The 26,298-nt window shown below is 52.3% G+C and overlaps 1 protein-coding gene across 2 annotated transcripts in view; it reads left to right on the plus strand.

Moving 5' to 3' along the window:
• The first annotated feature begins 1,771 nt into the window (after positions 1–1,771).
• Positions 1,772–26,298, plus strand: part of RANBP2 (RAN binding protein 2) — a 60,498-nt gene continuing 35,971 nt past the window's right edge. The window contains exons 1-9 of one of the 2 annotated variants that reach the window (XM_029057955.2): positions 1,772–1,877; positions 10,693–10,760; positions 12,500–12,611; positions 13,150–13,302; positions 18,406–18,636; positions 20,223–20,368; positions 22,836–23,028; positions 24,111–24,201; positions 26,023–26,232. In XM_029057955.2, the coding sequence (XP_028913788.1) occupies positions 1,806–1,877; positions 10,693–10,760; positions 12,500–12,611; positions 13,150–13,302; positions 18,406–18,636; positions 20,223–20,368; positions 22,836–23,028; positions 24,111–24,201; positions 26,023–26,232 (1,276 nt within the window). In that variant the 5' untranslated portion in view covers positions 1,772–1,805. The remainder of the gene's footprint in view (positions 1,878–10,692; positions 10,761–12,499; positions 12,612–13,149; positions 13,303–18,405; positions 18,637–20,222; positions 20,369–22,835; positions 23,029–24,110; positions 24,202–26,022; positions 26,233–26,298) is intronic. The other variant, XM_029057956.1, reaches the window with a different exon arrangement.

Raw genomic sequence — 26,298 nt, forward strand, 5'->3', positions numbered from 1 at the left:
TCACCTCCTCTAAGAGGCCTTCCCAGACTGAGCTCCTCTTCTCCCTCTACTCCCTCTGCCACCCCCCCTTCACCTCTCCGCAGCTTAACCCTCTTTTCCCCCCATCTCCCTCTGCTCCTCCCCCTCTCCCTTCCCATCCCCTCAACACTGTACTCGTCTGCATAACTGTATATATTTTCATTACCCTATTAATTTTGTTAATGAGATGTACATCACCTCGATTCTATTTATTTGCTATTGTTTTAATGAGATGTTTGTCCCCTCGATCCTATTTATTGCCCTTCGTTCTTGTCTGTCCGTCTCCCCCAATTAGACCGTAAGCCCGTCAGAGGGCAGGGACTGTCTCTATCTGTTACCGATTTGTCCATTCCAAGCGCTTAGTACAGTGCTCTGCACATAGTAAGTGCTTAATAAATACTGTTGAACGAATGAATGAATGGACTGAGTGACTGACTGAGGGAATGAATGACTGCCTGAGTGAATGAATGAATGACAGAGTGACCGAATGAATGAATGAGGGAATGACAAGAAATGACTGCGTGAATGAATGAATGACTGCCTGAGTGAATGAATGACCGACTGACTGAATGAATAACTGAGTGAATGAATGAATGACTGCATGACTGACTGAGTGACCGAATGAATGAATGAATGATTGAGTGACTGACACTGAATGAATGACTGAGTGACTGACTGAGTGACCGAATGAATGACTGAGTGACTGACTGAGTGACCGAATGAATGACTGAGTGACTGACTGAGTGACCGAATGAATGAATGACTGAGGGAATGACTGAGTGAATGAATGACTGACTGACTGACCGAATGAATGACTGCCTGAATGACTGACTGAGGGAATGAATGACTGGCTGAGTGAATGAATGAATGACTGAGTGACCGAATGAAGGAATGACTGAGGGAATGACTGACTGGCTGAGTGAATGAATGACTGACTGCCTGAATGACTGACTGAGGGAATGACTGAATGACTGACTGAGGGAATGAATGAATGACTGACTGCCTGAATGAATGACTTACTGCCGGAATGACTGAATGACTGGCTGAGTGAATGAATGACTGACTGCCTGAATGACTGAGGGAATGACTGAATGACTGGCTGGGTGAATGAATGAATGACTAAGTGAATGAATGAATGACTGCCTGAATGACTGAGGGAATGACTGAATGACTGAGTGAATGAATGACTGACTGACTGAATGAATGACTGCCTGAATGACTGAGGGAATGACTGAATGACTGGCTGAGTGAATGAATGACTGACTGCCTGAATGACTGAGTGAATGAATGACTGGCTGACCGCCTGAGGGAATGAATGAATGACTGACTGCCTGAATGACTGAGGGAATGACTGAATGACTGCCTGAATGACTGAGGGAATGAATGAATGACTGACTGCCTGAATGACTGAGGGAATGACTGAATGACTGGCTGAGTGAATGACTGCCTGACTGCCTGAATGACTGAGTGAATGAATGACTGGCTGACCGCCTGAGGGAATGAATGACTGCCTGACTGCCTGACTGCCTGAACGACTGAGGGAATGACCGGCGAGTGAGGGCCCTCAGGCCGGAGCGCAGGCCGACCCCGCGTCCCAGCCCCCGCCCTCTGCGGCCCCGCCCCCCGCCACGCCGACGTCGTGTCGTCGCGCGGCGATGACGTCAGCGCGCGGGGTGTCGGCGCCTTCTTTAGGCCCCGGCGGCGCTCGCGTCACGGGGTTGGAAGCGGCCCCCGGCCGAGCCTCCTGCCAGCGCGGGCGCGTCCCCGCCGCCTCCGGAGCCGGGGCCATGTGGCGCAGCAGGGCCGAGGTGGAGCGCTACATTGCCTCGGTGCAGGGGTCCGCCCCCTCGCCCCGAGAGGTGAGCCGGTGGGTGGGTGGCGAGGGAGGGAGGGAGGGAAGGGCGGCGGCGGCCATGGCGGCAGGGCCGGGCTGGGCCGCTTCGGGCCGGACTGGGCCGTGCGCGCGCCCACACGTCCGGCGGGGGGGGAGGAGGAGGGAGGGAGGGAGGGATGGGAGCGCGCGCGCATGCGCGCCCCCTCCCGCCTGGTCTTCGGCCGCTGGGGGTCCCCCGCTGACGTCACGGCGTCGGGGCGCGCGCGGCTCCTGCTGGCGCGCGGGCGTCTCGCGGGCGGCCGAGGGGTCCCCGCCGACGTCACGGCGTCGGGGCGCGCGCGGGCGTCTCGCGGGCGGCCGGCGGTGCGGGGGGGGGGGGTCCCCCGCTGACGTCACGGCGGAGCGGCGCGCGCCCCAGCTCGAGCCCCTCCCCCTCGCCAGCCCGGCGGGAAATAACGGCCGCCCCTCCCTCATCATTCATTCATTCATTCACTCATTCATTCAGCCCCATTCATCATCGTCATGGTGGTGGTAAGCGCTTACTCTGTGCAGAGCACTGTTCTAAGCGCTGGGGGAGAGACAGGGGAGTCAGGTTGCCCCACGTGAGGCTCACAGGCTTCATCCCCATTTTCCAGATGAGGGAACTGAGGCACAGAGAAGTTAATGCTGGTATTTGTTAAGCGCTTACTATGTGCCGAGCACCGTTCTAAGTGCTGGGGGAGAGACAGGGTCATCAGGTTGTCCCACGTGAGGCTCCCAGGCTTCATCCCCATTTTACAGATGAGGTCACTGAGGCACAGAGAAGTTAATAATGTTAGTATTTGTTAAGCGCTTCCTATGTGCCGAGCACTGTTCTAAGCGCTGGGGTAGACACAAGGGAATCGGGTTGTCCCACATGAGGCTCACAGTCTTCATCCCCATTTTCCAGATGAGGGAACTGAGGCACAGAGAAGTTAATAATAATAATAATGTTGGTATTTGTTAAGCGCTCACTATGTGCAGAGCACTGTTCTAAGCGCTGGGGGAGACACGGGGGAATCAGGTTGTCCCACATGGGGCCCACACACTTTTAATCCCCATTTTACAGATGAGGTAACTGAGGCCCAGAGAAGTGAAGTGACTTGCCCACAGTCACACAGCTGACAAGTGGCAGAGCTGGGATTCGAACTCATGACCTCTGACTCCAAAGCCCATGCTCTTTCCACTGAGCCACGCTGCTTCTCTAAGTTAATAATGCTGGTATTTGTTAAGCGCTTACTATGTGCAGAGCACTGTTTTAAGCGCTGGGGGAGGAACAGGGGAATCAGGTTGTCCCACGTGAGGCTCACAGTCTTCATCCCCATTTTACAGGTGAGGGAACCGAGGCACCAAGAAGTGAAGTGACTTGCCCACAGTCCCACAGCTGACAAGCGGCAGAGCCGGGATTCGAGCCCATGACCTCTGACTCCCAAGCTCGGGCTCTTTCCACTGAGCCCTGCTGCTTCATCGAGCGCCTACTGTGTGCGGAGCACTGGGCTAAACGCTCAGAAAGCAGTTCAGCAGTAGAGAGAACCTGCCCACAGCAGGTGCACAGTCCAGAAGGGGGGAAACAGGCAGCAAAACAAGTAAAGAGGCATCAGTAGCATCCATGGCAAAACAGTGTTCAGCGCTTAGAACAGTGCTTTGTACATTGTAAGCGCTTAAGAAACGCCATTATTATTATTATTATGATTATAGTAATAGTAATAATGTTATTTAAGTGCTTGCTACGTGCAGAGCACCGTTCTAAGCGCTGGGGGAGATACAGGTTCATCAGGTTGCCCCACGTGAGGCTCACCGTCTTCATCCCCATTGGACAGATGAGGTGACCGAGGCCCAGAGAAGTGAAGCGACTTGCCCGCAGTCACCCAGCTGACAAGGGGCAGAGCCGGGATTCGAACCCATGACCTCTGACTCCCAAGCCCGGGCTCTTTCCACTGAGCCACGCTGTTTAGCCTCTCTGCGTCTCTTTATATATAAATTACAGATCTATACCTATGTGCCGTGGGGCTGGGAGGGAGGACGAATGAAGGAGCAAGTAAGAGCGGCGCAGAAGGGAGTGGGAGGGGAGGAGGGCACAGGCAGGGAGGGCTTCCTGGAGGAGGTGGGCCTTCGGTAAGGTTTGGAAGTGGGGGAAGGGGCAGTTAATCCGCCAGGAGGAGGGAGGGCTTTCCGGGCCAGAGGGAGGACGTGGGCCGGGGGTCGACGGCGGGAGAGGCGAGAACGGGGGACGGCGAGGAGGAGCGGCGGAGGAGCGGAGCGTGCGGGGTGGGCGGTGGAAAGAGAGAAGGGAGGAGAGGTAGGAGGGGGCGAGGGGACGGACAGCCTCGAAGCCTAGAGGGAGGAGTTTTTGTTTGATGCAGAGGTGGATGGGCAACCACCCAAGTTGCTTGAGGAGTGGGGAGGCCTGGTCTGAACGTTTTGGAAGAAAAATGATCCCTCCTTCCCCTCCTCACCAGATTCGTTCTACCATTATTATTATTATTATTATTATTCCCGTGCCTTTTCCCGAAAAAGGCACTGCATTTTCACTTTTAATGCCCTCCGTCGGTCGTATTGGAGCGCTCACTGGGTGCAGAGCGAGGAGCAGCGTGGCGTAGTGGTGGTATTTGCGCGTGTGCCGTGTGGAAGGCCCCGTGCTAAGCACTGCGGGGAGGGGGCGGGTAAAAGCAAATTGGATGGGACACGGTTTGGGTCCCAAGTGGGACTCAGTGTTAGTCCTCATTTGACAGATGAAGGAACCCAGGCACGGAGAAGGGAACGGTCCCCGTTTGACAGGCGAGGGAACTGAGGCACGGAGAAGGGAACGGTCCCCGTTTGACAGGTGAGGGAACTGAGGCACGGAGAAGGGAAGTGACTTTCCCAAGGCCGGGGAGCAGACCCGTGGCGGAGCCGGGCTCAGAAGCCAGGCCCTCTGACTACCAGCCCGTGCTTTATCCAGTGGGCCAGGCTGACCTCAGAAGGGCACGGGTTCTAATCCTGGCTCCGCCACTTAATAATTTCAGAATAATTTTGGTATTTGTGAAGCGCTTACTATGTGCCGAGCACTGTTCTAAGCGCCGAGGGAGATACAAGATAATCAGATTGTCCCACGTAGGGCTCACCGTCTTCATCCCCATTTTTCAGATGAGGTAACCGAGGCCCAGGGAAGTCAAGTGACTCGCCCGAAGTCACACAGCCGATTAGTGGCAGCGCCGGGATCAGAACCCACGACCCCTGACTCCCGAGCCCGGGCTCTTGCCGCTGAGCCACGCTGCTTCACTTGCCCGCTGCGTGACCTTGGGCGAGTCACTTAACGTCTCTGGGCCTCAGTTACCTCATCTCTATAATGGGGATTAAGATTGTGAGCCCCGTGTGGGGCGGCAACCCTGTCCAACTTGATCACCTGGTATTTTCTCCAGCACTTAGTTCAGAGCGTGGCGTGTAGTAAATGCGCAACAAGTACCGCAGTTATTATTCCTGATATAAGACACATTCCCTGCCCATCGTGAGCTTCCAGTCTGGAGGACGAGCTGTCGAAGCGCTTACTTGGTGCCCAGAACTGTAGCAGCGTGGCTCAGTGGAAAGAGCACGGGCTTTGGAGTCAGGGTTCATGGGTTCGAATCCCGGCTCGGCCACTCGTCAGCTGTGTGACTGTGGGCGAGTCACTTCACTTCTCCGGGCCTCAGTTCCCTCATCTGGAAAATGGGGATGAAGACTGGGAGCCCCACGTGGGACGACCCGATTCCCCTGTGTCTACCCCGGCGCTTAGAACAGTGCTCGGCACGTAGTAAGCGCTTAACGAATACCAACATTATTACCTTATTACTAAGCGCCGGGGTAGGACACAGGGGGCTCAGTCCAGTCCCCATTTTGCCAGCGAGTCCCAGAGAAGTTCAGGGACTTGCCCAGGGTCACACAGCAGGCACGTAGTGGGGCCGGGGTTAGAAGCCAGGCCTGGTGACTCCCAGGTTCGAAACGTTAGTTTGGTAAACTTCTCCACGTCGGGGATTAGGCGACGGTTCTGGGCCGAGCTCTGCTCTCAGTTAGCGTTTGGTTGGGCCGAGCCAGGGGCGGTGTGGCTTTTGTTCACTTAGGGATTCCCTTCCTGCTCCTCAGGAAGGAGCGGCTGTTGAGCAATCCTTCCCAGAGAAGAGCAAAACAAAGGCGAATGGAGGGAGGGTTTCCTCCTCCTGCTTCTGAAGAGGCGGAGCCGTTCTGCCGCTGCCTTCGAAGTTCGCAAATGTTGGAACGGTAACCTCCGGAGCTCCTGGCTCCACGCACTGAGATGGGTAACTTTTTATCCCACTGGGCCGGGCTGCTTCTCTAGCGATGGAATTGATAGCGGGTCCGCACGGCACCACTTAATAATAATGGGATGTCGGGATTTGTTAAGCGCTTACTACGTGCAAGGCAGCGTTCGAAGCGCCGGGGTCGATACGCGTCATCGGGCCTTCCCACGTGGGGCTCCCAGGCTTAAAATCCCCGTTTTCCAGACGAGGGAACCGAGGCTCAGAGAAGTGAAGCGACTCGCCCGAAATCACCCAGCTGACACGGGGCGGAGGCCGGGATTAGAACCCACCGCCGGCGACTCCCGAGCCCGGGCTCTTTCCACCGAGCCCACGCCGCCTCTCCGGCTGGGGTCCCGGCTAGTTTTACGGTGCAGCCAGGAGCGAGGAGCCGATGAGGAGGGAAGGGAAACGGCCCGAGTCGGTCCGCCGTCCTCTCCGGGGGTCCGTCAGGGCGTCCCCCGGCAGGGGGACGGTCCGTCAGGGCGTCCCCGTTCGGTCCGCGAGCTTTACCACCGAGAGTAGTAGCTGACGACTAAGCTAAATAAAAAGACAGGTGGGGCCGCGAGGAGGGGGAAGAACAAAGGGAGCTTGTCAGGGCGACGCAGAAGGGAGCGGGAGGTGAGGAACGGCGGGGGCTCAGTCTGGGAAGGCCGTGAAACGGTGGCCGCGGACTCAGGTCCGCGGCTTCATTTATTACTAATAATAATGGTATTTAAGTGCTTACTGTGTTCTAAGCACTGGGGTAGATACGGCTGATCGGGCGGGGTACAGCCCCGTTCCCCCGTGGGGCTCCCAGTTTGATCCCCCGTTTTACAGAAGAGGGAACAGAGGCCCAGAGAAGCCAAGTGACTTGCCCGGGGTCGCTCAGCAGACGAGCGGCAGAGCCGGGATGAGAACCCGTGACCTTCCGACCCCCCGGGCCCGCGCTCCACCCGCTAGGCCACCACCGCTTCTCTGCCGACGTGACCCCAGCGACATTTCCCTGCCGGGTGGAGCCCGAACCGAAGCCCCAGGCGTCCGGGACCCCAGCCGCCGTGCGGGAGGAGAAATCTCTGGCTGATAAGCCACGCGGGGGTCACGCGGAGTAGACCGTTAACCTCGGCTTGGAGGGGGCGACCTTTGTGTTCAGAAGAGCCCCGGAAAAGGACATCGCGCCGCAGGAGTGACATCAGCATCCCACCTGATTCACTCATACCGGCCCCGGCACGTACAGCGGCGTTTGGCACGACCTAAGCGCTCAATACCATCATAATAATGTCGGTATTTGTTAAGCGCTTCCTGTGTGCAGAGCACCGTTCTGAGCGCTGGGAAGGATACGGGGTGATCAGGTGGTCCCGTGCGAGGCTCACAGGTAATCCCCGTTTTCCAGATGAGGGAACTGAGGCCCAGAGAAGTGAAGTGACTCGCCCACAGTCACAAAGCGGACAAGCGGCAGAGCCGGGATTCGAACCCGTGACCTCCGACTCCCAAGCTGGGCTCCTCCCACTGAGCCACGCTGCTTCTCTGCTACCATAAAGAAATACACAGCGTGGCTCAGCGGAAAGAGCCCGGGCTTGGGAGTCGGAGGTCGGAGGTTCGAATCCCGGCTCCGCCCCTTGGCAGCTGGGTGACTTGGGGCAAGTCACTCATTCATTCAGTAGTATTTATTGAGCGCTTCCTATGTGCAGAGCACTGTACTAAGCGCCTGGAATGTACAAATCGGCAACAGACAGAGACGGTCTCTGCCCATCGACGGGCTTACTCAGCTTCTCTGGGCCTCAGTTCCCTCATCCGGAAAATGGGGATTAAGACGGGCAGCCCCACGTGGGACAGCCTGGTTACCCTGTATCTACCCCAGCGCTTAGAACAGTGCTCGGCACATAGCGCTTCACAAATACCGAGATTATTTATTTTTTATTGTAATTAACCCCAGCTCCACCACTTGTCAGGTGGGTGACTTTGGGCGAGTCACTTCGCTTCTCTGGGCCTCAGTTACCTCATCTGTCAAACGGGGACGAAGACCGTGAGCCCCACGGGGGGCAACCTGCTTACCTTCTATCTACCCCCAGAGCTTAGAACGGTGCTTGGCACATGGTAAGCGCTTAACAAATACCATTATCGTTATTATTGTTAATAAATGAATGAAACCGTGTACCCTGAGCCTGCGGCCACCGTCTCATGGCCTTCCCAGACTAAGCCCCCGCCTTTCTTCGTCTTCCACTCCCTTCTGCGTCGTCCTGACTTGCTCCCTTTGTTCTTCCCCCTCCTCCCAGCCCCACGCCACTTACGTACGTATCTGTCATTTTATTTATTTTTACTGATATCTTTCCTCCCCTCCCGCCCCCCCCTCCCCCCCAGACTCTGAGCTCATTGCGGGCCAGGAGTGTGGCTCTTTCTTGTTGTTTTGTACTTTCCCAAGTGCTTAGTACAGTGCTCTGCACACAGTAAGTGTTCAGTAAATACGATTAACCAATCGACGGCAGCCGTTGTGGCCGCCCGCGGGTCTGCTCTGGCTTGCCACCGTGCCCTACACCACCTCCCGAACCCGAGGCCTGGGCTCTGCACGTCTACCCTCAGTCAATCCGTCAGTGGTATTTACGGAACGCCCACTGTGTGCAGAGCACTGTACTGAGCGGCTGGGAGAGCACAGATTCGGTAGGCACAGTCCCTGCCCAGCCTTCCCCAGCCCCTGCACGCCGTTGCTGAAGGATCCCAGCTCTGCCACTTGTCAGCCGTGTGACTGGGGGCAGGTCACTTCACTTCTCAGCGCCTCAGTTCCCTCATCCGCCAAATGGGGATGAAGACTGAGCCTCACGTGGGACAACCTGATGACCCTGGATCTCCCGCAGCGCTTAGGACAGTGCTCTGCACATAGTAAGCGCTTAACAAATACCGACATTATTAGGTAGGAGCGCCAGAGGTCCCGCCGGGCAGCCGCCGGGCTCGCCCTCAAAACCATCCACAAAGCTTTTCCCCCGCGTGTTGGCAGCAGGAGCCCCGCTCTCTCTCGGGGCAGGATTGCGGTTCGTGGAACCCCACGTTTGGCTGGGAAGGGAGCCACACGTGGCAAATACCAACATTATTATTATTATTGAGAGCTATAGAATTCAGACTCTCGACCTCTACTAACCTTTCTCACACCTAAATCAAGTCTGGTATTCAGAAAGAAAACCTTCCGCTCTTTGAATGTTGGTATTTAAGTGCTTACTATGTGCGGAGCACTGTTCTAATAATATTGGTATTTGTTAAGCGCTTACTATGTGCAGAGCACCGTTCTAAGCGCTGGGGTAGACACCGGGGAATCGGGTTGTCCCACGTGGGGCTCACAGTCTTAATCCCCATTTTACAGATGAGGGAACTGAGGCCCAGAGAAGTGAAGTGACTCGCCCACGGTCACACGGCTGACAAGTGGCAGAGCCGGGAGTCGAACCCGCGACCTCTGACTCCGAAGCCCGGGCTCTTTCCACTGAGACACGCTGCTTCTATAAGCACTGGGGTAGACACAGGGTCATCAGGTTGTCCCACGTGAGGCTCCTGGTCTTAATCCCCATTTTACAGTCGAGGGAACTGAGGCGCAGAGAGGTGAAGTGACTTGCCCACAGTCACACAGCTGACAATAATAACGTTGGTATTTGTTGAGGGCTTACTATGTGCCGAGCGCTGTTCTAAGCGCTGGGGTAGATACAAGGTCATCAGGTGGTCCCACGTGGGGCTCACAGTCTTCATCCCCATTTGACAGATGAGGGAACTGAGGCCCAGAGAAGGGAAGTGACTTGCCCACAGTCACACAGCTGACAAGGGGGCAGGGCAGGGATTCGAACCCATGACTTCTGACTCCCAAGCCCGGGCTCTTTCCACTGAGCCACGCTGTAGCAATCGATGGTTTCTGAGTGTTTCCTGTGTGCGGAGCGCTCTGCTAATTAATCGCTTACAGTTCCATAAATTTACAGTAATCCCTGTGAAGCAAAAATGAAGCACCGTAAAAATTAACTGCTACATTATCCAGATCAACTAATTACACAGATTTTACTCTCACTGCAAAGCTGTTAAACGTGTTAAAAAAAAAAAAAAAAATCTAAAAAGCTTCTAATAAAACTTCAGCCGGTCTTGTAAGCGACTTGCCCAAGGTCGCGCAGGAGACAGGCGGCAGAGCCGGGATTAGAACCCATGACCTTCTGACTCCCGGCCTCGATAATAATGTAATGTTGGTATTTGTTAAGCGCTTACTATGTGCCGAGCACCGTTCTAAGCGCTGGGGTAGACACAGGGGAATCAGGTTGTCCCACGTGGGGCTCACAGGCTTCATCCCCATTTTGCAGATGAGGGAACTGAGGCCCGGAGAAGTGAAGTGACTCGCCCACAGTCACACAGCTGACAAGGGGCCGAGGCGGGATTCGAACCCACGACCTCGGACTCCAAAGCTCGGGCTCTTTCCACTGCGCCACGCTGCTTCTCTGCCTGTGGAATATAATCAAGACCATCTAGCACCATTTATTAGTGATCGTAGAGGTGTTTCAGCTTGAACACGTTCTGTGGAGTGATTTCTAACTAGCAAAATGTTTTTCCTTTCAGAAGTCAATGAAAGGCTTCCTTTTCGCTAAGCTGTATTATGAAGCCAAAGAATACGATCTGGCTAAAAGGTAAATTCCTCTTCTCGCCTTTCGCGCTTCTAAAAATTGGTCGCTGGCTAAGATTTCCGTGAGCGGGCAGTGAAATGGGAAGTGGACCGAGGCCACGGCCACTCGGTCGAAACGTAACTAATAAGGAGACGAATTAGGCCGATCTTCTAAAGAATTGAATTCAAGTGTTTTAAATTGAGTTACTAAGGAATATGTAGCAAGACTAGTTCAGTTATCCTTTTAAGGTTGCTTTGGTTTACTCGAAGAATCTCAAACTTAGGTGATGCTTCTTTTTGTGTAAAAACGCCCGGTGCTCTGAGACCTCTTTGCTTGTTTTCTTTCTTTTTTTCAGTGGTGTTATTCGTTCAATAGTATTTATTGAGCGCTTACTATGTGCAGAGCACTGTACTAAGCGCTTGGAATGGACAAATTCATTCATTCATCAGTATTTATTGAGCGCTTACTAGGTGCAGAGCACTGCACTAAGCGCTCGGAATGGACAGATCGGCAACAGATAGAGACAGTCCCTGCCCGTCGACGGGCGCACAGTCTGATCGAGTGGTGTTAGGCACTGACTATGTGCCAAGCACTGAACTAAACGCTGGGGCAGAAAGAAGCTGGTCAGGTGGGACAGAGTCCCTGCCCCCCCCCCCCCCCCCCCCCCCCCCCCATGGGGCTCACGCTCTTAATCCTCATTTTACAGGTGAGGGAGCCGAGGCACAGAGAAGTGAAGTGACTTGCCCAGGGTCACACAGCAAAGGGACGGAGCCAGGATTAGAACCCGGGTCCTTCTGACTCCCAGGGCCACTCTATGATAGTTCAGGGCCTGGCGGAGCTACCTTCTGCTTTCTTCTTGCCCGTTTCATTACGTCTTTTATTAACATCTCCAACAGGTAGGCAGGATCAGGAGGGGAACTCAACGAAATAGTTCTCCCCGGTAGCCTTTGGGGGTCAAAACAAGATAGCGGGGGAAAGATCGTCAGTTAAATTCCGGGGTTACCTCTGGGTCTTCACCGCCTCCATCTCCTCTGCCTCGAATCATCGAGGGGTGGGTAAGCGAAGCATTCGGATAATGGCGATAAAGCTTCTTGCCACTTTTGCGGTTGTAACGCCAGAGGCCCGGAGCTCCTGGCTTATTTACGGGAGGACGTGGATTCTCTTGGGGCTCCACGCCAGTGTGCCGTGACATCGTCCCCACCTCGTGACTCGTAGATTTGATATCCCTGGAAGAAATAGGAAGTAGAGGCCGACCGCTACGGTTCAGACCGAATGCCAAACGCCCTTTAGGAACTCATTCGGTAGTATTTATTGAGCGCTTCCGATGTGCAGAGCACTGTACTGAGCGCTTGGAATGGACAGATCGGTAACAGACAGTCCCTGCCCTTTGACGGGCTTACGGTCTAATCGAATCCTCTCCCCCGATTTATACGTTGCACCTGCTCACCCCCCCCCCCCCCCCCCGCCTCGTCCCCTCTTAAATTCTTCGATTATGAGCTCCCCAAGATACGTGGACCGTGTCTAAATCCCACCTGTGTATTCTCTCCCAGCCCTTAGAACAGTGCTTTGCACGCAATAAGGGCTGCTATTATAACACTTCTGTATTTTTAAAGATGTGGAGGGTGGGACGCTGATAGCCTGTATTTAGGCACCTTTGTAATTCAGGCTCTCGCGTCTTCTGGTTCAGACTCTTTTGGTCTTGATAAAATCCCCCGAAGCGACTTAAATCTGGTGTTTTAAAACGAGCTGGATGTTTCTCACAGGTACATATCGAATTACCTTAATGTCCAAGAGCGAGATCCCAAAGCCCATAAGTTCCTGGGCCAGCTGTACGAAGCAGAGGAAAACCTGGACAAAGCCGTCGGCTGCTACAAGGTAACGAGTAGGATTTAGAGTTGCAACCCGCTCTCCTCGGGTCCTCGGAGGATAGTTTAGGATTAACGGAGTTTGAGGTCGGAGCGAATTTCGATCCAGGTGTACCGTCTCCGTTGATGCTATCTGACAGTTTGGTTTTGGTCGGCGAGCTTGTCTCCAGATAGAGTTACGCGCGAACGTAATGATGAGCAGTACATAAATAGCAGCTCTTTGACGGTCGCACCGAGGAGAAGTTCTCGGCGGTGGACATTCGAACTCGGGGCAGGCCGTGCCTTATCACTCCTGCTAATTTGTACAACCTTTCGCCCTTAACTGGCGTGGGATTGGAAAGTCGTCGTACTGCCTCTTCCCTTCCGAAGAGATCGGTTTTCCCTTGTCTTCTAAAAGTAATTCCGAGACCCCGCTGTCAGTTTGACCCTTTAAAATACCCGACTCGTAGTATTTGATTAAAACTCGGGCCGTAACGTCCATCCCAGCCGTACTCGATTTCATTTATCGATTTTTTTTTCCTTTTTTTTTTTTTTTTTTGAAATTCCAGCGTTCGGTCGAATTAAACCCTACGCAAAAAGATCTTGTCCTGAAGATTGCAGAATTGCTGTGTAAAAACGACCCTACCGACGGAAGAGCGAAGTACTGGGTTGAGAGAGCTGCCAAACTTTTCCCTGGAAATACCTCAGTCTACAGAATGAAGGTAAAACTCGGCCCGTGGCCATTTACTCGCAACCTCTAACTTTCCGCACTAAATTATTATCGGGGAAGAAATCCCAAGTAGAACAGCCGGTGCTCCCCAGTATGCGTGTTTACGCTGTGCATTTTGGCTAAAGCGCTGGGGGGGGGGGGAATTAAGGAATATTCTTGTGTGCAGCGGATTGAGAGCCCCATGTGGGACGGGGACCGCGTCCACCTGATCTGTTCGCAGCACTCAGTACGGTGTTTGGCGCATAGTAAGCACTTAGCAAATACCATTTTTAGTATTATTGTTTGTGTCTGGGTAGCGCAAGAAGAAAAAATAGTTGCCCGGATGACGTCGGGCACCGAAGTGCTTCAGCGCAAGTTGTCCTTAGCACCTTGCTCCCTGAGGAGGCAGCGTGGCTTAGTGGATAGAGCTCGGGTCCGGGAGACAGAAGGTCATGGGTTCTGATCCCGGCTCCTCCGCTCGTCTCCCGTGTGACCTTTCTCTTCCCTGGGCCTCAGTTGTAAAATGGGGATTAGAGAAGCAGCGTGGCTCGGGGAAAGAGTCAGAGGTCATGGGTTCTAATCCCGGCTCCGCCGTTTGCCAGCTGTGGGACTTTGGGCAAGTCACTTCACTTCTCTGGGCCTCAGTTACTTCATCTGGAAAATGGGGATTAAGACTGTGAGCCCCACGTGGGACAGCCTGATCACCTTATATCCCTCCCAGCGCTTAGAACAGTGCTTTGCACCTAGTAAACGCTTAAATACCACCCCAGTGCGGGACATGCACTCTGTCCAACCCGATTACCGGGTATCTACCCTAGCACTTAAAGCAATGCTTAGCACATAGTAAACGCTTAACGGGTACCATCATTATGTACCATTATTAGCATTATTGAGAGTGTAACCTGTATTCTCGTTGGACTGACTGAAATAATTGCTCTAACAATAAGAGGCAGTGAACTTGTGGCAAAAGTCGATTAATTAAGCTGGGAATTAATTTGGAGGCAGTCAAGGAGTCAGAAGGTTGTGGGTTCTAATCCCGGCTCCTCCACTTGCCTGCTCCGTGACCTTGGGCACGTCACTTCACTTCTCTGGGCCTCAGTTACCTCATCTGTAAAAAGGGGGGTTGAGATTGTGACATGGGACAGGGACTGGGTCCAACTCCATTTGCTCGTCTCCACCCCGGCGCTTAGTACAGTGCCTGTCACATAGCGCTTAACAGATGCCGTCATCATCATCATCGGGTGATCAGTGAAACCAGGAGGGAGGAAAAAAGTGGAAGGAAATCATTAGAGAAGCCACCTGGCTCAGTGGAAAGAGCCCGGGCTTAGGAGTCAGAGGTCATGGGTTCGAATTCCGTCCCTGCCACCTGTCAACTGTGCGACTGTGGGCAAGTCACTTCTCTGTGCCTCAGTTCCCTCACCTGTAAAATGGGGATTAAGACTGTGCGCCTCACGTGGGACCACCTGATGACCCTCTATCTCCCCCAGCGCTTAGAATAGTGCTCTGCACATAGTAAGCGCTTAACAAATACCAACATTATTTACATATAAGAGAGACTCATCATATGTGGGTGTAGGCCGAAAGCTAGGTCTCCCTCGGGCTTGTCCTCGTAGGAGCCGGTCCGGACCTCTCCCGGTGAGTCTGGCCAGGCCGGTGTTCACACCATCCCTGGGCGGGAAGGGAGGAAATAGACTGGTAGGAGAGGAGATGGAGAAAACAGGGAGAGGCCTTCACCGTTTCCTCCCCCAACCTACATTTAAAATTTCCAACTTCACGTTTCTCTGTTTGTGTAGTGGTTTGTGTATTTGTGTAGTTGTATTTGTGTCGGCGTTTGGCACGAAACACGGAGGAAAGGGACAAATTTATTGCCTCCCACGAAGTGTCCAACTCGCGGCACGGGCCTGGGAGGCGGAAGGTCACGGGTTGGACTCCCGACTCCGCCGCTTGTCTGCGGCGTGACCTTGGGCGGGTCAGTTCACCTCTGTGCCGGTTCCCTCATCTGGAAAATGGGGATTGAGACTGTGAGCCCCACTTGGGGCAGGAATTGTGTCCAACCCGATTTGCCGGTATCCACCCCGGCGTTTAGTACGGTGCCTGGCGCCTGGTAAGCGCTTAACAGATAGCACAGTTATCAGTGTGAGGTTGGAGTTAAAGGCAAAGGAAGGTTTTAGCACCGTACCCCTCTGACCGGTCTCTCCCTTTTTCAACAGTCGTGACCGTTCCCGTTTGCACGAGATTATTTTTAAAACAGGAAAAAACACCGAGTTTATAAAACGCTGTGCGTCATTGGACTCAATGATTTAGCAGCTGCTTAGGGGGAGCAGCGTGGCTCAGTGAAAAGAGCCCGGGCTTAGGAGTCAGAGGTCGTGGGGGGGTCTCATCCTGCCTCCGCCGCTTGTCAGCTGTGTGCCTCGGTTTCTTCATCTGTAAAATGGGGATTAAGACTGTGAACCCCACAAGCTGAGAACCCTGTATCTCCCCCAGCTCTTCGAACAGTGCTCGGCACGTAGTAAGGGCTTCACAAATACCGTCGTTATTATTATTTAGAAGTAATTTCTCCTGTAGTCCCCTAGACTGTAAACTCATTGTATGCAGGGAATGTTACATTGTACTCTCCCATCGCCCCTAGTCCAGTGCTGGGCTCTCAGTAAATACGATTGACCCGGCAGAATTTAGGAAACTTGGTGGGTGAATTTTTTCCTCAAATGAACACGGACCGGGATGCGGGCTAAGCGGCTGATTTCCCAACTCCGCACTAAGGAGTTGAGGGGACTAAGTCAGGCGTGGACTTAAGTCCCGAGAAACTGTGGGGAACTTGACGGGGTGACGTCTGCGCGCCAATCGACCGGTCACGTGATTGAAGGTGTACGCTGTGATCGGCACACTGTAGTAAGCGCGGGGGAAGGTCCAGGCCAGTCGGTAGCCACATTCTCTGCTCAGAAGGAGCTTACAGAGCTACAGGGGGAGACTCAGACGTAGAAAAACGACAGGGACGACCTCACTATATTATAAAGTTGCGACCACTATCAACTGTGTCAGTTGTGCGTAGCCAGAGGCCTCTCCCTAGTTTTGCCCAAGAAATCAAATCCCCGGGTGAACCGAAATCTGAAATGAGCACAGTGAGTGAGCTGTGTGACTGTGGGCAAGTCACTAAACTTCTCTGTGCCTCAGTTATCTCAGCTGTCAGATGGGGATTAAGACTGTGAGCCCCACGTGGGACAACCTGACTCCCTTGTGTCTACCCCAGCGCTTAGAACAGTGCTCGGCACATAGTAAGCGCTTAACAAACACCAACCTTATTATTAACTGTTGATCCTTCCACCTGTTTTCAGGGTTGTCTTGGGCAAAAAACAAGCTAGAAACCACGGGAACACAGCAGCATTATACGTTTTAGAGGAGCTATTCAGTCGGTCCCTATCTGCTTCCGTAGAAGAATACGGGAAATCTTTAGAGAAGGTGGCTTAGAGGAGTTATTTCTCGCCCACTTTCTATGCTCACCTATAGGATCTAAGAAATTGGCCTCCAATTGGACTGCCGACTCTGAGTCGGTAATCGTTACCGAGCTCGGACTGCGTGCAAGGGTATATTCTGAGCGCTTGGGAGAGTAATATCAATTAGCAGGCTGGATCTCTGCTCTCGTAAAACTGGCAATCCGGCCTGCGACCGTCCCCCGTATTCTAGGGTCACGTTCTAAGAGAAGGCGGTGTAAAATGAGATCACGCGAAAGAAGCCCACCGTTGAAAAATCAAAAGATCGGGAAAGGGACACAGAACAAAGATTAAGTACATAAATGGAGCTTTTTGTTTTTCTTTCACCATCCTCAGAGCATCGATCTATTTTTTTTTTTTTTAATATTCACTCATTACAAATACAGTTAGCCAAGATTATAGTCTTCATGTTAGGGTGTTTGCTGGAAGAAATAAAAAAAGCCAATATACACAATATAGTCAGCAGCCTCTGACACTTATTTTTTTTCTTAAATAGCATTCGTTAAGCACTTAGTACGTGCCAGGCACTGTATTAAGCACTGGAGTAGATTCAAGCTAATCAGGTTGGACATAGTCCACCGTCCCCATGGGATTCACAGTCTTACTCCCCATTTTCCAGACGAGGTAGCCGAGGCCCCGAGGAGTCGTGACTTGCCCAACATCTCACAGCGGGCAAGTGGCGGAGTTGGGATTAGAATCCAGGTCCTTCTGCTTCCCAGGCCTGTGTCCTCTTCCCTCTGCCACGCTCTTTCGGTGGTCTGTGAATTGCTCCTGTTTGACCCGTGAAATTAAATAACGTGTACTATTGTCAGTATCGTCGGTGTGTGGCTGGAAACACCATCACCCACAGCATTAAATGAGCACCTACTGCCTGCAGAACTCGTTTTGCAAGTTCCTGATATGCAAAATGTGGTTCCCTCATCCTTCCTCTAATGGCATGTAATACATTCCATTATTTTCTTAATAGGCACTGAGGACGGTGAGTATTTAATGTGCGATCCCCAGCAGCTTACTGAAATGCGGCGGCCCTCAACTCAATTAATTGCCCATTCATTCCTTCATTCGGTAGTATTTATTGAGCGCTTACTGTGTGCAGAGCACTGTGCAGTTCAGCAACAGAGAGAGATATTCCCTGCCCGATGATGGGCTCACGGTCTAATAATAACGTTGGTATTTGTTAAGCGCTTACTATGTGCAGAGCACTGTTCTAAGCGCTGGGGGAGATACAGGGTGATCAGGTTGTCCCACGTGAGGCTCACAGTCGTAATCCCCATTTTACAGATAAGGTAACTGAGGCCCAGAGAAGTGAAGTGACTCGCCCGCAGTCACACAGCTGACAAGTGGCAAAGCCGGGGTTCGAACCCATGACCACCGACTCCGAAGGCCGGCCTTTTTCCACTGAGCCACGCTGCTTCCCCTAAATCCTGATCTAATCCCCTAAATCCAGGTCTAATCCTGATCAAGGAAGTGATACTTGTAACTATCAGTGTTTGTCGAGCCATGATTAGCTTTTCAGGAGTGGGGCCTGAATCAGAAAAATCCAACTTAATAGTATGTTGAGATTTGAGCATCTTCAGTGTCGGAGGGGGAAAAAAACTGCAAATTTATTTCTGTATCTTTTTAAATAGGAGCAGCTTTTAGATTGTAAAGGCGAAGATGGATGGAATCAACTTTTCGACCTAATCCAGTCGGAGCTCTACGTGAGACCTGATGATGTGTACGTGAACATCCGACTGATCGAGTTATATCGGGCAAACAAAAGACTACAAGATGCGGTGGCTCATTGTCAAGCAGCAGAGAAAAACGCGGCGTTGCGAAGAAGCTTGGAATGGAATTCCTGTGTAGTTCACACACTTAAGGTAGGAAAAAGCCAAGTTTCCGGAGGGGATCTCGGGGTAGCTCTGCTTAAAAGCGAAGGTAAGAAATAAGAACGTAAGAACTGCCATTACCGGGATAGTCCAGGGGCCCATCGATCATTCAGTGGTATTCATTCATCCGTTCATTCAGTCGTATTTATCGAGCGCTTACTATGTGCAGAGCACTGTACTGAGCGCCTGGAATGTACAATTTGGCAACAGATAGAGACAATCCCTGCCCAATGACGGGCTCACAGTCTAAACCGGGGAGACAGCAAAGCAAAACAGAACAGAACAAGTAGTCTGGCCTGTTTCGAGTACTTTCAGCAGTCGGTCCAGCCCAGTATTCGATCTCCATTGGAGGCAAGAGGGCGTGGGAGGAAATAGGTGATGGTTGGTTTCCTTGACCTCTCTCCTACCATTAAGGACAAACCATCCAAGGTCCCCACTGTCTCCCCTCTACATTCTTAACTTTCCGTGGCCTAGTGGCTAGAGCGTGGGCCTGGGAGTCCGCAGGTCAAGGGTTCTAATCCCGGCTCTGCACTCGTCTGCCGTGTGACCCCGGGCGAGTCAATTCACTTCTCCGTGTCTGTTACCCCTTCTGTAAATGGGGATCGAGACTGTGAGCCCCACGAGGGACAGGGACTGTGTCCAACCGATTTGCGTGTATCCACCCCAGCGCTTAGTACAGTGCCTGGCACACATTAGGCGCTTAAAAACCAGTAATAATAGTTATTATTGTTACCATTTATTACTATTAATAATAATCCAGCCCAGTTTTTTGCTACTTGTATGTCCATTTTTGTGTATGGAGGGTAGCCTTGAAAATAGCTTCTTTGACAGGATGAGAAGCAGTTGATTGTGGATGAGTAATAAAGAAAGCTAATTAAATCCTGTTCCTAGTTATTGATTTATTGGAGGTGAAGAAGGGGCTCTGTGCTCCCTTGAACTTTTAAACCTGTTGAACAGATTATGGGTTCATTAGAATACCCCAAGAGCCCAAGTAATGTTTGCCCAGGAGAGAGCTTGATACACTCAAGTTGGCAAAACGTGGCGTTTTCTCTCCGTATTTTGAAGAAGATGGCGGAATTAGGGGATTTTCTACCGACAGTGCGTCCCTGGACACTAACGCAGTGTTGCTGGTCTTGTTTTGTTTTTAAATATAGTACTGAATGTGCCAGGCACTCTTAGTGCCGGGGTAAATAAAATATAGTCAGGTTGGACACGGTCCATGTCCCACATGGGGATCCCAACTTTAACCCCATTTTCCAGACGTTAACCAGTGCACGGAGAAGTTAGTAACCTGCCTCAGGTGACCCAGCAGGCAAGAAGCGGAGCCGGGATTAGAACTCAAGTCCCCTGGCTTCCGGGCCTGTGCTCTTTCCGCTAGGCCACACTGCTTCTCTGGCATGTGCATGAAGTGAGAGCTACAGCCCAAGTTTTCCCTACAGTGGAGTCTGTAAGAACTCAACGGGTGTCTTTGGGCGGTGGGCAAAAGCAGAGGAACGGCTGCTGGAGGATGAAAGTTCTCTTTTGCTAAGATTGGATGAAGGTTTGCACGTGACTTTCTCTTTATTTCCATCCAATAGGAATATCTGGAATCACTACAGTGTTTGGAGTCCAATAAAAGCAACTGGCGAGCAACTAATAAAGATTTACTTCTGGCTTATGCCAACCTGACACTTCTTACCCTTTCCACCAGGGATGTGCAGGAAAGTAGACGGTTACTGGAAAGGTGAGTGGTCTATTTTGCCTTTTTAAAGGAAAACTTTTTTTTTCGATGGTGTTTAAGCACTTACTACGGGCCGAGCACTATGCTGAGCGCTAGGGTAGATAGAAGCTGGTCTGGCTGGACACAGTCGACGTCCCACGTGGGGCTCACGGTCTTCACCCCTGTTTTACAGGTGAGGTAACTGAGACACAGGAACGGGCAGCGACGTGCCCAAGATCACAGTGCAGACGAATCCCAGCTCTGCCGCTTGTCGGCTGTGTGACTGTGGGCAAGTCACTTAACTTCTCTGTGCCTCGGTTCCCTCATCTGTAAAATGGGGATTAAGACCGTGAGCCCCACGTGGGACATCCTGATTCCCCTGTGTCTACCCCAGCGCTTAGAACAGCGCTCGGCACATAGTAAGCGCTTTGCAAATACCAACATTATTATTATTATTATTAGGTGGTGGAGCCGGGATTAGAACCCAGGTCCCTCTGACTCCCAGGTCCGTGTTCTCTCCAGCAGGCCACCGATTTCAAGCGTATGTGAATTCTTTGGCAGTTGAAGTAAATCTTTTGCCAGAAAGTTCTTTGTACTTTATTTCACGGTTTTTAAATAACTGTGAGTTTCGCTGCACGCTCTTCCTAGGGAATTAGGATTGGCCAACACATTTGTCGAACTCCTACGGGCTCGAGCCTGGGTTTTCTGCCTAGGAATAGAAATAGTAGTCTTTAATAATAATAATAATAATAACGTTGGTATTTGTTAAGCACTTACTATGTGCAGAGCACTGTTCTAAGCGCTGGGGTAGACACAGGGGAATCAGGTCGTCCCACGTGGGGCTCACAGTCTTCATCCCCATTTTCCAGATGAGGGAACCGAGGCACGGAGAAGTGACTTGCACACAGTCACACTGCTGACAAGCGGCAGAGCTGGGATTCGAACTCAAGGCCTCTGACTCCCAAGCCCAGCCTCTTTCCACTAAGCCACGCTGCTTCTTTATTAAGCACTTAGTCTGTGCAGAGCACCGTACAGAGCGCCGGGAACGGCTGCCCAGATGAGAGACACAGTCCCTGGCCCTTCAGGGGCTCAGAGCCTACAGATAAGGCGGGGAAGGGTCTGAGCGACAGAAACCGGGGCAAAGAGGAAATGTACAAACCGACGTGGAAGTCCAGCCCTCGACGGGTTCGTAGTTAGAGGGGACCTGATGGGCGTCAGGTCGCCGCCACCCTCAGTGACACCCGGAGCGTCCCCCGGTTCTGAAATGTGTACAAGTCTCACACCGAGCGTGTCGGGAGAGGGGACCCTGACCGACCGGTTTTGGGGGGGCTTCCCGGCGGTCTCCCTCCGCAGCCCGGTCGAGCGCGAGGCCGAGCGGTGCCCCGCCGCAGCTTCGGGCCCCGCGGGATGTCCCGGCGCCCAGGGGAGTCCTCGGCGCTATCGCGTGCCCGGCGGGATGGGCGGGAAAAGCGCTTCTGTTTAGTTAGTAGCGGGATAGGAAGGATGCGGGGGAGAGCCGGTGCGGGAACCCGGGGAGGGAGTCGGGCGGAGGAAGACGCCGGGGGCCCCGGGAGCCGCGGCAGGGGCCTAGGGGACCCAAGAAGCCGACCGCTGCCGTCCCGGTCCGTCCCAGTGGAGAAGTGGCGGGGTCTGGCAAGAATGGAACCCTGCCGTTCTAGGAGAAGTCGGGAGGGGGGACCTGGGCAGGAAAGACCATAGTCTTAATGCTCTGTCCGTCAGCGTGGCGGATGCGGCTGCGTCCTGACTGTATCCTGAAACTCAAGTCCCATTCGAGTTCAACCAGGTGCACGATGGGATTCAGCCAGGGAGGAGCAAAACTCCACCCAAGACCCCAGGATATTGGATTCGAATCTAAGCGCTCTAGAGCTTAGTAAGGTGCCTGGCACACAGTAAGCTCTTAAATACCGTCGTCAGTAGTAGTAAGTGCTCGGGAGAGTATAACGCAATGGAATTAGCAGACAGGTCAGCCCATGACAAGCTTATATTGTAGTCGTGAGCCTGCCCTGCCGTCACGTATTTTTTTTCTAGCGTCACGGCCTGTTTTCCAGGCTTCAGTCGAGAAGCTGTCTTACCCTCAAGATTGAGTGCCTTTTACAGTATTCGTTGTCATATTTATTGAGCGCTTCCTATGTGCAGAGCACTGCACTGAGCGCTTGGAATGTACAGTTCGGCAACAGATAGAGACAGTCCCTGCCCAACGACGGGCTCGCGGTCTAAACGGGGGAGACGGACGACAAAACAAATAGCGAGTGCTCAATGAATACCGTTAATGATATCTTTCAACTAAAGAAGGGCTGAAGAGTTCAAATCCGAAACGCACCTCAGCTAAGGAAAACGGCATCCCTCGGTTATTTCTCGAACTCGGCTCTGTGCCGTGAGCTTACCCTCCCGGCTTTTAGAGGACCCGTGCTTTTGCCGGCGGCTGTTGACCTTCTGGATCGCCTTTTGACGAACCCTCCTTGCGTTACAGTTTTGACGCCGCCCTTCAGTCCGTGAAATCCTTCGCGAGTGGGGCCGACGAGCTCTCGGTTACTTTCTTGGAAATGCGAGGTCACTTCTACATGCACGCCGGGACTCTGCTCTTGAAAATGGCCCAGCACAGTGAGGTGCAGTGGAGAGCTCTGGCCGAATTGGCAGCTCTGTGCTATCTGGTAGCGTTTCAGGTAGGCCTCTTCCAGCTCCGTGAACACGTTCCCCGAGCGCACGCGCCCTCTTGGACGCCTCGTGAACACTCGGGTGCCCATTTCAGAGAAGTGTACTTTGCAGGGGGCGTTGAGGGAGGGAATAGATCGGGCACTGACCCGGTAGAGCAGTTGGCTCAATATCTCTGGCTTAAATATCCACTGAACCGCGCGACGGGTGGGAAATAGTATAGACGATGGCAGCGCTGGCTTCCCGAAGGAATGTTTTTAGTTGGTGAATAAAGTGTGAACACGTTTTTATGTTTTTTAATGTTTAAGCACTTTGTGTGCCAGGAAGTGCTGGCGGTAGATACAAGCTAACGGCGTTGAGCCCAGTCCCCGCTGCACCTTGGGCTCACGGTCTTAACCACCCCCCATTTTACAGATGACAACTTTAATTCCAGTCCTGAGGCCCAGAGAAGTGAAGTGACTTGCCCAAGGTTACACAGCAGACAAGGGGTTGCGCTGGGATTAGAACCCAGGTCCTCTGACTCCCAGGCCGTGCTGCTTTTTCAGGTCTTCCCTTAGAGGTTGGCATTCTGTTCTCCTCTGGCCTGTTGAATGAGTTTACCAGCCATTATCGAAATCAGCAATGTTCGCTGCCCAAGAGCCAATATTTAATGAGCATGAATTGATTAAAATGTAAATATTGGCGCTAGCCATGTTTAGAGCTGTAAAAAAAAAAAAAAAACCAAAAAACCACCCAGCAGCCACTCCCAATCTTGAAAGCCAGTTAAAAGTCTTGCTTAATCGTGGAGTTTCCTTCCTCGATGTACGTGTAACTTACCCCGTGATTGTGGAAGCGGGGAAAAAAACGAGCTGTTAGCCTGTGGGTTTTATTTTTGTCATCTTCAAGTTCATACCTCGAGGTGGGGGGGGGGGGGTCTTTAAAAGTTGCTGTTCTTAACATTTCCGGGAGTGTGGATTAGCTCTTTGATTTTCCCATCACCAGTTCTGCATTTGTCGTCTTGGGACGGAAAGCGGGGAGGCCTGCGGGTGTGTGTTTCTAAGAACTTTTTGAAAATGACTTAATATTTTGGTTTAATTTCAAACACTCTAATCAGGTTCCGAGACCAAAGACCAAACTCATAAAGGGCAATGAGGCGGGGCAGGATTTGCTGGAAACGATGGCCTGCGATCGGCTCAGCCAGTCAGGTAAGTAGATGAAATTATTCCGGCTTAAAAAAAAAATCCTAAGACCCGGAACCGCTTTTGAATGTGTCCAGTTTATCGAGAGGCTATCTTACCCTCAAGATTTAGTGCCTTTTCCAGTATTCAATCATATTTATTGAGCACTTCCTATGTGCAGAGCACTGTACTAAGCGCCTGGAATGTGCAGTTCGGCAACAGAGGGAGACAGTCCCTATCTGGGCCGCTCTTCGACAGTCCTGAAGTAATTTGGAAGTGGAAAATGCACTGACGAGGCTCAGTTCTCCTCTGATGCCAGCGGTGCTTTCTTATTACAAAACCCAGCGTTAAGGAATCCTTGCATTGTAGCAGTCGCCTGTCGGATCCCGCCCGCACGCACACGACCGTTCTGTCCGGCGTCAGGTTGTGAGGGATTCCAACAGGCCCCGGGGGGGGGGGGTTCCGAAGAACACGCCTTAGTTTCCTCACCGCCGTCTAGCCAGAGCACGGAGCGAAGAGAGGCCTTTAGTTTTCACCTGCATTTTGAATCCGTAATCCTTCCCGCTCATGCAGGCGTGTGTTCCAGTGGTAAGTGGTGAACGGATTTGGGCTGTTTCCAGTTGGCAAACTACATAATGGGCACTGCCTTAGAAGAAGGCCTAGGTTTTGTTTTTTTTGGCTTTTTTTTTTTTTTTTTTGAGCCTCGTGCGATCTGCCACGGCCTCAGAATTCAACACTGTTCTCCAGGGGGTGGGGATTTCTTCCCAGCCAGCTGATGCTGAGTGAGTTGGAGATTGCAACTGTTCTCGATTTTTGTCTGGAATCAAACCACTGTGGCAACAAATGACAAATTCAAGCGACTTTCTGAAAATAAAATGTTGTACGCCGACCGGCTCTGACGTGCTGCTTAGACCCCGCTAAATATTTTCTCCCTGCCTTCTGGGAATTGGCGTTTTTGGTGAGGTGAAGTTGAGTAGTTAAGCCTGGCTGGGGTTTCAGGGTAAGCACGGGTCCATGGGTTGTAGGGTTCAGCTGGGGCTGAGCACCGGGATTTTTTTTTTCTTTTTTAAATGGTATCTGTTAAGGAGTTACAGTGTGCCAGGAACTAATAATAATAGTGGTGTTTAAGCACTTGCCAGGAACTGTACAAAGCATTGGGGTGGATACAGGCAGATCGGGTTGGACACAGTCCCTGTCCCACCTGGGGCTTGTGATCTCCATCCCCATTTTACAGATGAGGAAACTGAGGCACAGAGACGTGAAGCGATAATAATGAAAATTATGGTATTCGTTAAGCCCTTGCTGTGTGCCAAGCACTGGGGTAGATACAGGGTAATCAGGTTGTCCACGTGGGGCTCACGGTCTTAATCCCCATTTTGCAGATAGAGTAACTGAGGCCCAGAGAAGCGAAGTGACTTCCCCAAGGTCACACAGCAGGCAGGTGGCGGAGCCGGGATCGGAACCCACGTCCTCTGACTCCCAGCCCGTGTTCCTGCCACTCGGCCGTGCCGCTTCTCTAGATACAAGCTAATTAGGGTGGCCAGAGTTCGTGCCTCACGGGGGGGGGGGCTCCCAGTTTTCACGCCCATTTTACAGAGGGGAATTGAGGCACAGAGAAGTAAAGTGACTTGAGCCAAGTCCCACAGCAGACAGTGGTGGATACCGAATTAGTACCTGAGTCCACCTGGCATCCAGGCCTGGGCTGTATCAGTTCGGCCACCCTCCTCCTCTACCTTCCTTAGAGTAGGTGAGAGTGGATTTTGACAAGACTCTCACGTGCTGTTTTAGCAGATATCGTATGGTGTCCGACATCAAGGTGAAAATACTTTTAAAATTGTCTGTTTACAGGACATATGCTGTTAAACTTAAGTCGCGGCAAGCAGGATTTCATCAAGGAAGTCGTGGAATCATTTGCCAATAAGAGCGGGCAGTCCGCTCTGTTTGATGTCTTGTTTAACAGTCAGTCATCGAAGGACAGATCTTTCCTGGGCAGCGATGACATCGGCAACGTCGGGGTGCAGACCCCGGAACCTACCGAGTTGGCTAGATACGACATCGGTAAGATGGTGCGACGTTGTGGAATGACCGGTCTTGGAAATACAGGAGTAAATCTCATTATTGTTG

This window comes from Ornithorhynchus anatinus, chromosome 2, assembly GCF_004115215.2.
Source record: "Ornithorhynchus anatinus isolate Pmale09 chromosome 2, mOrnAna1.pri.v4, whole genome shotgun sequence".
Classification (NCBI taxonomy): Eukaryota; Metazoa; Chordata; class Mammalia; order Monotremata; family Ornithorhynchidae; genus Ornithorhynchus; species Ornithorhynchus anatinus.